The 13,469-nt window shown below is 42.1% G+C and overlaps 1 protein-coding gene across 3 annotated transcripts; it reads right to left on the bottom strand.

Annotated features, from left to right (window-relative positions):
* Positions 1-717: 717 nt before the first annotated feature.
* MOCS2 (molybdenum cofactor synthesis 2) lies at positions 718-11,787 on the bottom strand. 3 transcript variants are annotated; one of them, XM_070056705.2, is made up of 7 exons: positions 11,749-11,787; positions 10,597-10,718; positions 8,997-9,141; positions 5,814-5,941; positions 5,171-5,321; positions 4,084-4,207; positions 718-1,677 (listed from the first exon to the last, which is right to left on the bottom strand). In XM_070056705.2, exons 3-7 carry the CDS (start codon positions 9,092-9,094, stop codon positions 1,609-1,611), a joined length of 570 nt encoding a protein of 189 aa, XP_069912806.1. In that variant the 5' UTR covers positions 9,095-9,141; positions 10,597-10,718; positions 11,749-11,787; the 3' UTR covers positions 718-1,608. The 3 variants fall into 3 exon arrangements, with proteins under 3 accessions (XP_069912806.1, XP_069912807.1, XP_051709437.1); XM_070056706.2 differs by having other exon boundaries at positions 11,300-11,787; XM_051853477.2 differs by lacking the exons at positions 10,597-10,718; positions 11,749-11,787 and having other exon boundaries at positions 9,001-9,141.
* Positions 11,788-13,469: the final 1,682 nt, after the last annotated feature.

A 13,469-nucleotide genomic window follows, 5' to 3' on the forward strand; every position in this document is an offset into this window, starting at 1 on the left:
TCCACTCACTGTGTGATAATGAACTTTCAGATACACTGCAATTGTCCAACACCCAATCCCTCATCCCTAGTAGAAACTGGTTTCTGGCCAGTGAAAAGGAGGGGCTATCGAGTAGAGAGGGTAAGGCTGAGAACAGGCAGGCAACCCTACCTCAGTAATGGAAATAAGTGGAGGGTTTGAATCCTTCTGGCCCACAAGGAGTAAGTACCAAGTAACCAAGAGATTCCTAAAGTCCATGTGGCTGACCTGTGGGTCTCAGCCAGAGACAAGGTGCAGGATCTTCTTCCTGGTACTTAAGGGTTGTAGACAAAGATCACTGGGTGGATACCTGGCATAGAATGGCCATTCAATAAACAGCCGTTGAATACACGAGTTCCTTAGATAAAAATGTGCTCCCACCAGATATAAGTATATATCCCACCAGATATAAGGATTACTAGATTTCTTATCTGCTGCAGAAACAAGAAAAAACCCTTCAGTCTAAGTATCATAATACATGTAATGATAGTTTTGTAATAATACTAACTACTCAAATTATGCCAATTATTTTAAAAAGTATATATGTATACTTCAAATTCTGCTCTAAAAGAATAGAGCTAATTAAGTATTCTCACCTCAAAAGAGACACAGCCTTGTAAGGCAATGGGTTTGTTAATTAGGTGAGTTGTGGTAATCATTTCACAATATATTCATGTATCAAAATATAACACTGTATACTTAAATATATACAATCTTTATTATCTTCCAATAAAGCTGAAAAGAATTGGAAAAAATATAATATATGGGACTTGTATATACAAATTAACAATATATAGGTTGATCAGTAAAAAACTAGATTACTCTTTCATAAAAATCTTGCAGAGAATTGTTTACCAATAACTTCAATAAGGATCATGATGCAAAAGCAACCAGAAAGTAAACTATCTGAAAGTGCTTTAATAAACATATAATCTCCCTTATATTATTCTCCTTAAAACAATTTCTGGAAGTCAAATTTTAGACATCAACTAATATTTCAACATAAAACACGTTGATGGTAGTTTTACAACAATTTCATGCTGATTTGTACATTGATACAATATTAGTAACCATAAAATGCAACAAGTATTATGGTCAAGATTAAAGATTCTAAATTACTAGAATTCTCTAGAATATGAAATATTTTAGGCATTATCACTGAATTTTTAAAAATGGGAAAATTTGTACTTTTAAAATTATCGGCTTATTTTAAAAAATATATTAAGTGCTAAAAATACGTATCAGGACAGGAGGCTGAAGGGGAGGCCGTGTCTGAGGGGAGGTTGGTGAGCAGGTGCCAGGCCTCAGTGTAAGCGGAGTCACAACTAGGCTTAGTCACAGAAAGACGTCCTCCACGGACGCCTTCCCTCTTATTTCCACTACTGCTCATCTTCCCAAAAGTCCTTGCTTTGGCTCTAGCTCCCAGTAACCCTTCATCCTAAATACACTTTTTTAGCTTTTTCTCTCTTTTGCCCCACAGTTATAAAACTCTGTGCTTCGGTGAGCTATCAATCTGTGGAGGAGAAAAATCACAGAGTAATCAATGGTGAAACTTTACCCAAGTGTGAGAGCGTTAAAAAATATAACTGATTAATCATTGTTTGCCCAAAAGCATTCTTTGTTTCTCTTCCAAGTTGAAGATGACTCTTCATACATTTCCTAAAAAAAACAAACAAACAAAAAAACACAAAACCATTAAGTGTATAAATCAAATAAATGAATCTCATATCTATTTCAATAAGCCCCTCTCTCCACAATCCAATAACCATTTATATAGGCCACTGAGAGCAGAGAGAGAAACTGACATGCTCCCCTCATTGACAGACACAATCTATTGGAGAAATGACAAGAAACCACAGCACTGAAGGGAATACATACCTAATTCCATCTGGGGCCATGACAAGACACTGTTGGCCAGATTATGTAGATGATGAAAGTCTTTAAACACTGTTTCCTTAACAACATGCCTACTACAATTCCAATGACACAAAATATATTTTGCCAAAGGAAGAGGGGACATTCCCATTAGTTGTTAACTTAAATGTCCATCTGCAGAAGTTCTAAAAGAGGTGTGACCTGGCTACTGATGTGAACCAGGCAGCCTTCCCTATGTCACAGATGATCTCAAAGCACAGGCTGGGACATGAACCAGTGCAGGATTTTAGATAGTTCACAGAAGGAAGTAAGAAGATCCTATTGGTTTCTCTTCCCACTCAGTAGCGAGATTGCCTTCCTGTAGGGTGAGGAACCCAAAGCCAAATGTCTAAGTTCATTCACTGCAGTTTTCAGCACAACAATTTCAGTCAGATTTTTAAAGAAGTGTTTCAATCTCTTTGTTAAATTTCTCTGAAAATTCCTCAAATTGATTTTCTCTGTTCTCTCAATCCTCTGAGATTCCTCCAAGCAGTCATTTTGAATTCTTGGTCTGAAATGCCTCCCATCTCCATCTGAGACAGTCAGTGGTGGTGTTTGTTCTACTTGGTAAGGTTAGTTCCCTTTCTGCTCCTGATTCTCACGGACATGTGCCTCAGAACACCTGCACTTCCCCCAACTCTACAGAGAAAAGCCAAGTCCCTGCACTACTCAGAGCCAAAACTGAGCACCTGCCCCAGCTCCTATCTGTTTCCCTTGTTTTCTGGGGCCACCCCCCATCTGCTCTCTTTCTGGTAAAGACAAGTAGAAACAGCTATTCTTGCTGCCTTGGCTTGAAGCTCATTTTGGAATGCTCTTCCTAACTCTCCCTCTTCTAGGGCCCACAGCATGGCCTACCAGAAAAACTCGGGTCAGAATGTTCACAGCAAAACCACCCGGTATCTGAGCTCAGGTAGAGTCTTCTGACTTATCCTATCCAAAGTATTCCCTTGTAACTACCAGTTTCAGCTTTCATTCAGAAAATGTGGTCCCTAGATTTCCCAGGCTCCGGTTCAGAGGTGCACTTGCTCACCTCATCCACTGACTGAGGTGGAAGCTCCTGGGAAGGAGAGGAGACCCAGCCTTTATAAATCTGGCCCTCTGCCCTCCTCTTCTGAGTTGTTCATTAATTCTTCAGCTTTGCTATCAGCCACAGGCAGGGGGCAATTCTGGACCAAGAAGTGTAATTACATACATTTGCAAATACAGAACAATCCTATTATTCCGGTTACTACACCAGGGGAGAAATCTGCGAGTTGGTCCTTTTCTTCCCTTTGGAATGCCCTATTTAACCAGAGAATTACTTGCTGTTGTTTAGTTGGATTCATTGACAGAAAACAAACCAGCATTTCCTATTAATGTTATTAAAGTCACTCAACTATGTATTTTATCAAAGGCAGCAAAAATAAAAGACTTCCAAGAAAAGATTCCTTTTCCTTGAATTTCAATTCTAGCTACTGCTGGCACAGCAAGACTTTACAAAACTCTCTAATAGAAAGTCTCTAATTCAAGGAAGTTCAAATTCAAGAGAAATGACTTCAGGGGCCAGCGCTGTGGCACAGCGGGTAAAACTGCAGCCTGCATTGGTTCGAGACCCGGCTACTCCACTTCCAATCCAGCTCCCTGCTATGGCCTGGGAAAGCAGAAGATGGTCCAAGTCCTTGGGACACTGCACCCACGTGGGAGGCCTGGAAGAGGCTCCCGGCTCCTGATCAGTGCAGCTCTGGCCGTTACAGCCAACTGAGAAGTGAACCAGCAGATGGAAGATCTCTCTCTCTCTCTCTCTCTGCCTCTACGTCTCTCTCTGTGTAACTTTCAAATAAATAAATAAATCTTTAAAAAAAAAAAAAAGAGAGAGAGAGAAATGACTTCATATACAAACCACTGGAAGAGTCCTGACTAGAAATTTGTTTTCATTTATTGAGGTTCACTGGGCCATGCATTCCTTGGGGCATGCATTTTCCCTGCTTAAACCTGACAAAGGAGATATGCTATAAATATCCTATTTCACACATAAAGAAACCAAGATTCTACAGTCAGGGAATGCACACAAACAAAATTCTAAGAGTACTCTAACTTTGTAGATATCATATTAAGAATACTTGAGAATCAAATCAAGTGCATATAGCAAAAGGAGGTATTTTCTGAACTTACCTTTTTCCATATGGGCACCCTGGCTTTTAAATTATCAATGGCATAGCTCACAGCTTCAAGGGATGCAGCCCTGTGGGCTGAGGACACAGCAATGATTATGCTTGCTTCTGACACCGGAACTAAGCTTTAACAAGATGAAGAAAGACATCATCACCCCTGAATCTATGTGTTAAAAAATATGCTAGACACATGAAAAAAAAATCCATTGACATTCTTAGAACTATAATTTACTTAAAAATCCAATTTAGTTAGAAAACACTACTTCATCCCAGTTGCAGTCAGGAAAATAGACACTGGGTTGATATTGCAGCAATTTTAAGCATCTATCCACAAAAGCTGCTTGATGGGCACCAAGAAGAAAACAACTTTTCACTGACTCCACAAACAACTGATTCAAACCAGGAAGAATGCTAAGGAATACCTAGAGATACAAAGTCAAAAAAAAAATGGCAATTTAGAATATAAAATAATATATATAAATTATAAATAATTATATATAAATTATATAAAATATAATTTAGAATATAAAATAAACATTAATAGGCCAGATAACATTAGCCATTTATAAAATTACTGGTTAATAAAATTACTAATGAACAAATAATAATACAACATGATAGATGTAGTCTCAATTGCTCACTTCTTTTTAAAACCAAGAACTCTATTCTTTTTGATGGTACAAAAAGGCAAAGTATTTTAATGACTTTCAAAGCATTTACACCAAAAATAATCTGTAACAGACTGTAAACAGAGTCAAGAATACAAAACTCAAAAGGCAGGACTCAATGACTTTGACTTTGGCTCAGGTTCACACAAGCCCTAATGCCCAGGGCCTGAAAGTCTTGGCACATCTGCATTGTGTTACAGCACCCAAGGAAATAGGAGCACTCCCCAAATTACAACCCAACCAGCAGTCATGAGAGGCACTGGGAGCCATCACTGCTGTCCTTCAGAAACCATTCACAAACCTCCCTCTCATGGTGACACAGAATTCCCAAGAAAGATTCGAGTCAGAATTCTGATAGGCATTAGGACAAAGCTGGAAAGCAAGTGTCCTTCACTTCTAAATTGTTAAAGGAAAGCATACCCAAGTCGATGGAACACTGCTATGTGTGTGACTGGCCATTTCTGCCTGATGTCACTACAGATTTTTCTGACCTCGTTTTCCGCCATTGGTAGGTAAGCTTCATATTCTAAGCTAATGACTTTCTTCCCTTCAAAGTTATTTCTTGTAGTCCCTAAAAACAAAAACGTAATTATATAAGGTTGGATCCGTTTTTAAGAGCAAACAAATAGCCTACCTATTTAAAAATTACTTCAAGAAACTTGATTAGAAAAGCAAAGGATAATTATCCCAAAGATGAAAAGGAAATAAAATAACAGATCAAGATTACTGAAAACATTCAGGTGACAAATAGTCCCTTTTCCAACAGTTGCATCTGATACTTAAAGAAAAATTAAGGACTATCATTATGTATATTTTTCCCTTAAAATTTGGAAAATACCAGAATTCTCTCTGCTAGCCATGACTTATCCTACTCTTTATACTTCTGATTTAACAATGGTTAATTTGAAAGTTACGAAAACAAAACTAAAAAAAATTCTACTCGCTTTCATGAGCAATGGAGATTTACTGATGGTCAAACCTCTATCAACACTGAACATGAGAAGCACCTGCTCATTTCTACCATCCAGTGGAGCCAATTGATGCTATGAAAATTACAACTCACCTACAAATAGGGACACTGCACCACAGGGTGGAGAAATCACCAACTGCGAGACCTCATCCACAGAAAGTTTCTCAGCCGTGAATTTTATTATATCCTTAGGTTTCTCTTCAACATCATCCATATCTTTCCTAAAAATAAGATTTTAATAAATGTTAACATTAATTAATGTTAACACTAGGGCAAAACATTCAACTTCTAAGCTGTTTCAATCTACATTTTTTGTACATCAGATGTGTTAGGAGGCATGATTATTCTGAATGATAAAAATCAGTATAGAATTTTAACAAAGCTCAATATATTTATAAATATCCCTAATGAATCAGGTATGAAATAAAAAGAAATTTGCCACTGACATGATCACTAAACTGTAATCTTCTCAAATGCCAGTTTATTCGATTCTGTAATTGCCACTCATATCTCCCATCATGATACAGCTGTGCAAGCACCTTCTTCATCTATATGATATCACTTCTAATCACTGTTACTAGACACCACCCCCACAGTGCCTTTCCTTTATCCAAAAAGGAAAGGAAGAAAACAGAGGTGAAAGTGATTCTACTGGAACTAAGTTCCTTTCAAAGCCTGGCCCAATCCCAGCTAACTCAGGAAATAATAATATTCACCAGGGGTTATGCAAAGTCCTTTGCCATGCATTTCTCAACTCATTAGACATCATTACACACTCACCAAGGGCTATTATTACATACTCACTAAGGGCCAGAGACTAATCCCAGACTCTAGACACAGACCAAGCATCAAGAGCACAGGCTCTGGGCCGGTGCCGTGGCACAGTAGGTTAATCCTCCACCTGGGCACCAGTTCTAGTCCTGGCTGCTCCTCTTCCAATCCAGCTCTCTGCTGTGGCCTGGGAAGGCAGAAGATGGTCAAAGTCCTTGGGCCCCTGCCACGGGGGAGACCAGGAAGAAGCACCTGGCTCCTGGCTTCGGATCGGCACAGCTCCAGCTGTTACGGCCATCTGGGGAGTGAACCAACAGAAGGAAGACCTTTCTGTCTCTCCCTCTGTCTATAACTTTACCTTTCAAGTAAATAAAATCTTTAAAAAAAAATTAAAATGAGAAAAAAAGGGCTCAGAGAAGTCAAGGACTCGCTCAAGATGCTGAAATTCCAATAAAGAATTCTAAACAGATCCAATGTTCTAGTCCCTACTTCCTTCCAACTACTGAAAAGGAAAGCACCATTCTTCACAGACACCACGACTTTCCACCTACTGTGCATCCGTGCCACCTGAGCTTTTTCCCTGAAGCAAGATATAGGTAACCCTGCAAGCTTTAAACCCTCTTGAGCTTCCATGACTTCTGGTTCTACAATGAAAACTAAGCTGGCTGGTTCTAAGATCCCGTAACACAAACCCTGTCAAACACAATCAACAGACACTGCTGCTGAGTAGTCTTTCTAATCTTCCCAAAGAACAGCTGTAATCATCAGACATACCCGCCCCTTTAATAACAGCTCGCTGTGTTTTTAATAAATTCCCCCCAAAGCTGTGATACATATCTGCAAGGAATTCTATTATTTCCAGACAGCAGGTCCTGAGAAAGATCCCTAAGCGCTGACATGTTGGGTAACTTTGTATGTCAATTCTTCATTTTTCATTGCCCTTTAGTAGTGTGAGGGGGAAATGGGTGAAAAAAAAAGTAAAAAGAATCCTGGCTTATTCCTTTCTTTAATGGAATCGAGGTTCTGCTATTGACTATGCTGTTTACTTTCATTTTGGATAAAAACTATTTCAGTTTTCTTTCATTCCTAATTTACTAGTTTTTAATCACAAATGACTATTAATTCCTACATTACTTATTCTTCAGTTGACATCTCTATTTAAGTACTTAAGTAAAGCAAGATCTCTCCAGACCACACTGGATAATGTTTCTACCCACTATCCTACTCAGATATGGATTAATTTGCCTGAAAAGATGGCACAGTTCATATAGCTATCTGCAACAGAGCTATAGTTATTATTTTATATCAGGACATTGGTTAAATTTCTCAGACTTTCTACCTGTGCAGTTTTTCTATAGTTTTCAGTGCTTAAAAAAGCTATTGCTTACTATTCATGAACATGTCTGTCTGAAAGTACAGAGAGCCCAACAATGAGCTCAAGTTCAAATGTTGGCTCTATGCTTTCTAGCTATGTGTTCAAAGGCAACTGTAACTTCTCTGATTTTCAGTTTTCCTACTTGAAATATATGGATATTAATATTCCACAGCCTAGCACTGTGCCTGACAAATAAAATCTTAATAAACAATGTCAAGTGAAAACAACGGACAAATCAAACTTGGTATAGGCAGGACAAAGCGAGCTAGGTTAGGTTAGACTTGGGCAGACAGCCAAGTATGGGTGGTGGTGGTGGGGGGTGCTCCAGGGTCAGAAGAGCAGCTTCTGGTTAGTAAACAACACAAAAGCATGCCCTTAAGATATGCTTTGCAAAAACTAAATGGGGAACTTACAAAGCAAAAGTCTGGAGACTACAAATTAACAGAATAAGAGAAAAACCTGTGATTCTAAATTAGGGAACACAAGACCATGAAGAGCAAGGTAGGGGAGACTGGCTAACCCACAGAGAACACGAAGGACCACAGACTGACGAATGGCAGACAAGGAGGCAGAATGAGCTCACTCCCTTAAAGGACCTTACACAAATTTTGCAGAGGGCATAGAACCACCAGATCACTTTCTTTCAATAGCCTGTATGTGTGTTTGTTTCCTGAGAAAAACCATGTGCAGCTTCCCAGCAGTCTTCTCTCAGTTCTTCTCAATAAGGCCTTTCTGTTTTAAAAGCTCCCTCTTGCTAAGCCACATGGCGGCAAGAGCTGTCTCTGTTCACTTCAATGAAACTTTGCTTTAAAAATTTGCTTTCTCGTTTGTTCCTCAGCCCCAAACTTCGCCTTCTGGTTTGTTCACCAGCTTCAAAGTTCTTATCAACAGAATAAGTTCCCCAGATTCACATCAGCTGTAACAAACTGCTATTAAGTTAAACTGCTTAGAACAAAATGGACTCAGACGTGGTAGGAAGGTATCATGTCTGCCTGCACCCAGAGTCGACACATCAATCAAGAAGCTGGGATAAGCCCATTCGTTAAGAATACACGGTAACAGCAAAACAAACAGAGCTTATAATCTATGTATTCTTCTGCACAAGACTGAAAGAGACAAATCACACATACCTACATGGCTTAAATGCACTAGCCTCCACTAATGGGGGGGATAATAGCAATTTCGTCTCCGGGCTGAAGCTGGAGGAGCTGATCTCCAAGCTCGACATATTCTTGACGAACAGCAAATATCACCTGATTTCTAACATCAGCCAATCTGAAGGAAAAAAAAAAAAAAAAAAAAGATGAGCGGTATCCACACTGTGATCCACATCAAATCTCTTCACATTTGGATAAAAGACATACCCACTTAAGAACGTACCCATTCACTGCAAAGATCACATTCAACCATTAACATCTCTTCATCGCATGTTGTGTATCTTGGGGAATGAAAATAGCAACAAACACAAGACTGGAAGCAACATTCCAATCAGATCAAAAGTAAAGAAAAATTTCTTAATCACTACCCTGTCTTTTCAGGGATCGTCCATCTAAGTATACAACCACACTAAGCAGAGCTAGGAAGTTTCCTGCAGTAGCAGTTGTCTCCCTGAGGGTAGGTTAAAGGTAAAATTGAACAGAAGCCCCACCATGTTTCATCACCAGGTACTCTAAGAACAAAAGATGAAACTGTGGCAGCTCAGCCCGTCTGCCAGCTCCACTCACATCGCAGCTTCCTGCTAGGGTGAACCATGGAAGGAAGCAGGTGATGGCCTAAGTGTTTGGGTCCCTGCCACCTAGGTGGGAGACCCCGATTGATTTCTTGGCTCCTGGCTTCAGCCTGTCCCAGTGCTGGTTCCTGTGGGCATCTGAGGAGTGAACCAGCTGACAGGAGACTGTCTCTGCCTTTCAAATAAATAATTTTAAAAATACATGGAATCCGGCCGGCACCGTGGCTCACTAGGCTAATCCTCCGCCTGCGGCGCCGGCACACCGGGTTCTAGTCCCAGTCGGGGTGCCGGATTCTGTCCGGGTTGCCCCTCTTCTAGGCCAGCTCTCTGCTGTGGCCCAGGAGTGCAGTGGAGGATGGCCCAAGTGCTTGGGCCCTGCACCCGCATGGGAGACCAGGAGAAGCACCTGGCTCCTGGCTTCGGATCAGCACGGTGCGCTGGCCGCAGCGCACCGGCCGCAGCGGCCACTGGACGGTGAACCAACAGCAAAAAGGAAGAACTTTCTGTCTCTCACTGTCCACTTTGCCTGTCAAAAAAAAAAAAACAAAAACAAAAACAAAAACAAAACAAAAAACAAAACATGCAATCCAGGAGTACTCATAGGTTCCTTTCCAACACACATTGTGAAATACCGTTTACACAGCACTAGGGTTTCAAGGTTAAACATCCAACACAGACTTACACAACACTAATATTCCCTAACACTCTCAAATAAGTCACTTTTATGTTTTGTTTCAAAAAGGACTTGAAGTAGGAATGACAGCAGTAAAACCATAGCTTTTAAAGAATTAGAAAAAAATGAAATATTGTCAAAACTCAAATCTAGCAGCATCCAGGGTTTGCTTTAGCTTATTTTTCTTTTAATCTTACACATTTCTATTCCAGAAACATGTACACACTCTTTTTGACATTAAGCAAACAAAAATTAACTTTTATTAAGTTTTTGAAGACATTTTCAAAATATTAAAATCATTAATCATATGCTACAAAATTTTAGCTACCCAGGATGTCGAGTTTCTATCTCTTTCCACAGCTGCGATGCTTTTATTTCTTGGGGCACAGAAATGGTCTCTGAACGAACTCCTGCGATTTCAGCACTCTTTGCGAAATACAATACTTCAACCTGGAAGGACAGAAACAGGAACAGTCACTTCATGACTGCCCACACTGAGACATTTTCTTATTTTTCAAATGCACTATTTTAATTAAAGACAGATATTATAGCCTAGAGAAAATCAAGTTGCTCCCCTCCATTCAGTACATACTCAAATTACAATCTTGGGAAAAAAAGTCTTTAAGAACAATTCAAACTGATTTCTGGATGCTTTTCAGATTTACAAACTTATGTGTGCCTTAACTGCAACCTCAGGTGTATCTTCTAGAAAACACTTTAACAAATGTTACACAGTTTTCATAAACACTGAAGCAGTGATCATGTGGCTCAAGAGAGAATTAATCCAATAAATGACCAAGTCAGCAAAAGAACTGCTTTCCGGGTTTTCAAATAACCTTTGATTCCCTCCCGTCTACATGACAGCCGCTGAGGTCTGAGTTATGCAATACACAAAACCTGACACTGATACAAGCAAGTAGGTTTGAAATACAGGATAAACTGGTATTTCCCAGGGCAAACCTGTGCCATCGATGTCGTATCTTAGGGACCCAACCCAGCAAAAGAGCCCACCTGCCACTCGAACAACTCACCCTCCACGAAATAATCGCAGTTTGGTGGGTAATCAAGGGTTTCGGTAAGTCCACAGGTGAAGCACATTTATTTACAAGCATTCTTAAGTAAGTTTTTAAAAATACAATTATATCTTCAAACAACTAATTTGAGAAAAGGGAGCCCCCCCAAAAAAGAAGTCAAAGCACTTTCGGAAACCAGCCGGCCCTCGACTCGGTGACCCCGACACGAAATGTCCCGGAATGAACTTGACTTGCTAGGGGCGGACAGGGCAGAGCCCCAAGGTCAGCAGGGGCCATCACGGCGGCCGGGGCTGAAGGCGCCGGCCACGGCGGGCGGGCGGGCGCGCGGTGCAGGGGTTCGGGGAGACAAAGTCTGAGGGCCCACTGCCCCGCCTGCGGAGGGAGAGCGGCGCAGACCCGACCAAGAAGGATCCGCACCCGCGCTCGCCTGCACGCCCCACCCTTACCTGGCACCGCTGCACCATCGCTCCGAGGACCCCGGGACTGACTTACAGGCGCAGAGGCCGATGGGCAGGCCCAGCGCCGGCGCAGAGCGCAGGCGCAACACGACTGCAAGCCCCACCCACCGCGTGCGTGCGGAGCATGCGCACAATTAGCCCCAGGCAGCGCAGCTCCCCCGCCGCTTTTCCGTTGCGGTCGCGTCGCGCCGGACGCTGCAGCTTTGAAGGACACTTCGATTTTCTTTCTCAGTTAGGGGGCGAGGGTGACAGCGAAGTCATAAATGCGGAAACGGAAAAAGGACTGAGCCCTTGACACCAGGAGGGAGGCCGTGGTGCCCCTACAACGGGCGCCGGCCTCCCCTGGACACCTGCCGCCTGCATTATGACGGTGTCGCTAGGAATTCAGCAGAAGCGTTCAGGCTTCTCCGCTCGCACACCTTTAGGCTTCCTTAAGCTGCGTTGCCATCCGGTTTAGGATTAGTAGTCCTTGAAGACGCCGTTCGCCTCATCAGAGCCTTCCACCGGCGTCAAATCTAGGCGTCCCCTAGTTACAGGCTACTTATCCGGTAGTTACCGGGGTGTAAATTGGGCGTTCCAGCCCTGGGTGCTCCCGCTTCTACCCAGGCGAGGGTCCTAAGCTGTAACTTCGGGTGCCAAGTGTGGTAGGGGGAGGGGAAAGGACGGAATGGCCCCCGGAGTGTGCGTGCGGAAGGCTCACCCCGCTGCTGGGATAGGAGCCCCAAATGACAGGGTGGGGAGCCGGACAGTAGGGCCTCTCACTTGCCGGAGGCAGCCACAGGACTGAGAAACAGCATAGTGAGGTCACCCAAGCACAGAGTTGACAAGACAAGTGTGCCTCCCGAAGGGAACGAGTCTGTGGGGAAGGAGGCTGCAGGTAACCAGGTGGCAGCCCTCAGCGGGAAAGATCGACAGGGGTCCCTTAACACCAACAGACAGTCTGGTAACGTTAAATCAGTAGCTGAAAGCAAAAACATCACCCAACATGTTATAAACAACCGAACTGGTGTTTATAACAGCCAGAGCTTGATAGTATCAAACCTGCAAAAACTCAAAAAAATTGCAATATTCAAGGCCGGCGTGTGGCACAGTGAGTAGAGCTGCCCGCCTGCAATGCCATATTCCATGTGGGCCGCTGTTGAAGTTCTGGCTGCTCCACTTCCGATCCAGCTCCTTACTGATGCGCCTGGGAAGGGCAGTGGAAGTTGGCCCAAGTGCTTTGAGCCCCCATACCCACGTGGCGGACCTGGATGAAGCTCCTTCGGCCATCGCGGCCATCTGAGCAGTGAACGAGTGGATGAAAAATCTCTCTCCTCTAACTCTGATTTTCAAAAGAAATCTTTTTTAAATGCAATACTCAAGAACCCTTCTTACAAAATTCTTAGAAAAAAATTCACTCGAATAATCAAGTAACAGTAATAAGACATTAATGGTACAAACAAGACACTGGCATTGGGATTTTAATCTATTCAAATATAAGAAAACATCAATTGTAGGATTATGGTTATAAACATCAAAAATTTTTAAAGGTTTATTTGTTTGAAAGAGAGAGGGAGAGATAGATATCTTCCATCTGCTGGTTCACTCCCCAAATAGGCTCAAGTGCCAGGGCTGGACCAGGTGGAAGCCAAAATCCAGAAGCTTCCTCTGGGGCTCCCATATGGGTGCAGGGGCCTAAACACTTGGGCCATCTTCCACTGCTTTTTGCA

Source organism: Oryctolagus cuniculus, chromosome 14 (genome assembly GCF_051225735.1).
Source record: "Oryctolagus cuniculus isolate XC-2025 breed Fujian yellow rabbit chromosome 14, ASM5122573v1, whole genome shotgun sequence".
NCBI lineage: Eukaryota > Metazoa > Chordata > Mammalia > Lagomorpha > Leporidae > Oryctolagus > Oryctolagus cuniculus.

Coding starts and splice junctions, on each gene's coding strand:
- MOCS2 (XM_070056705.2), bottom strand. CDS start 9,094: ATGTCGAGCTTGGAGATCAGCTCCTCCAGCTTCAGCCCGGAGACGAAA. Junction 5,322..5,813: donor TGCAGTGTCCCTATTTGTAG/GTGAGTTGTAAT, acceptor TTTTGTTTTTAG/GGACTACAAGAAATAACTTT. Junction 4,208..5,170: donor GCAGTGTTCCATCGACTTGG/GTATGCTTTCCT, acceptor ATCTTGTTAAAG/CTTAGTTCCGGTGTCAGAAG.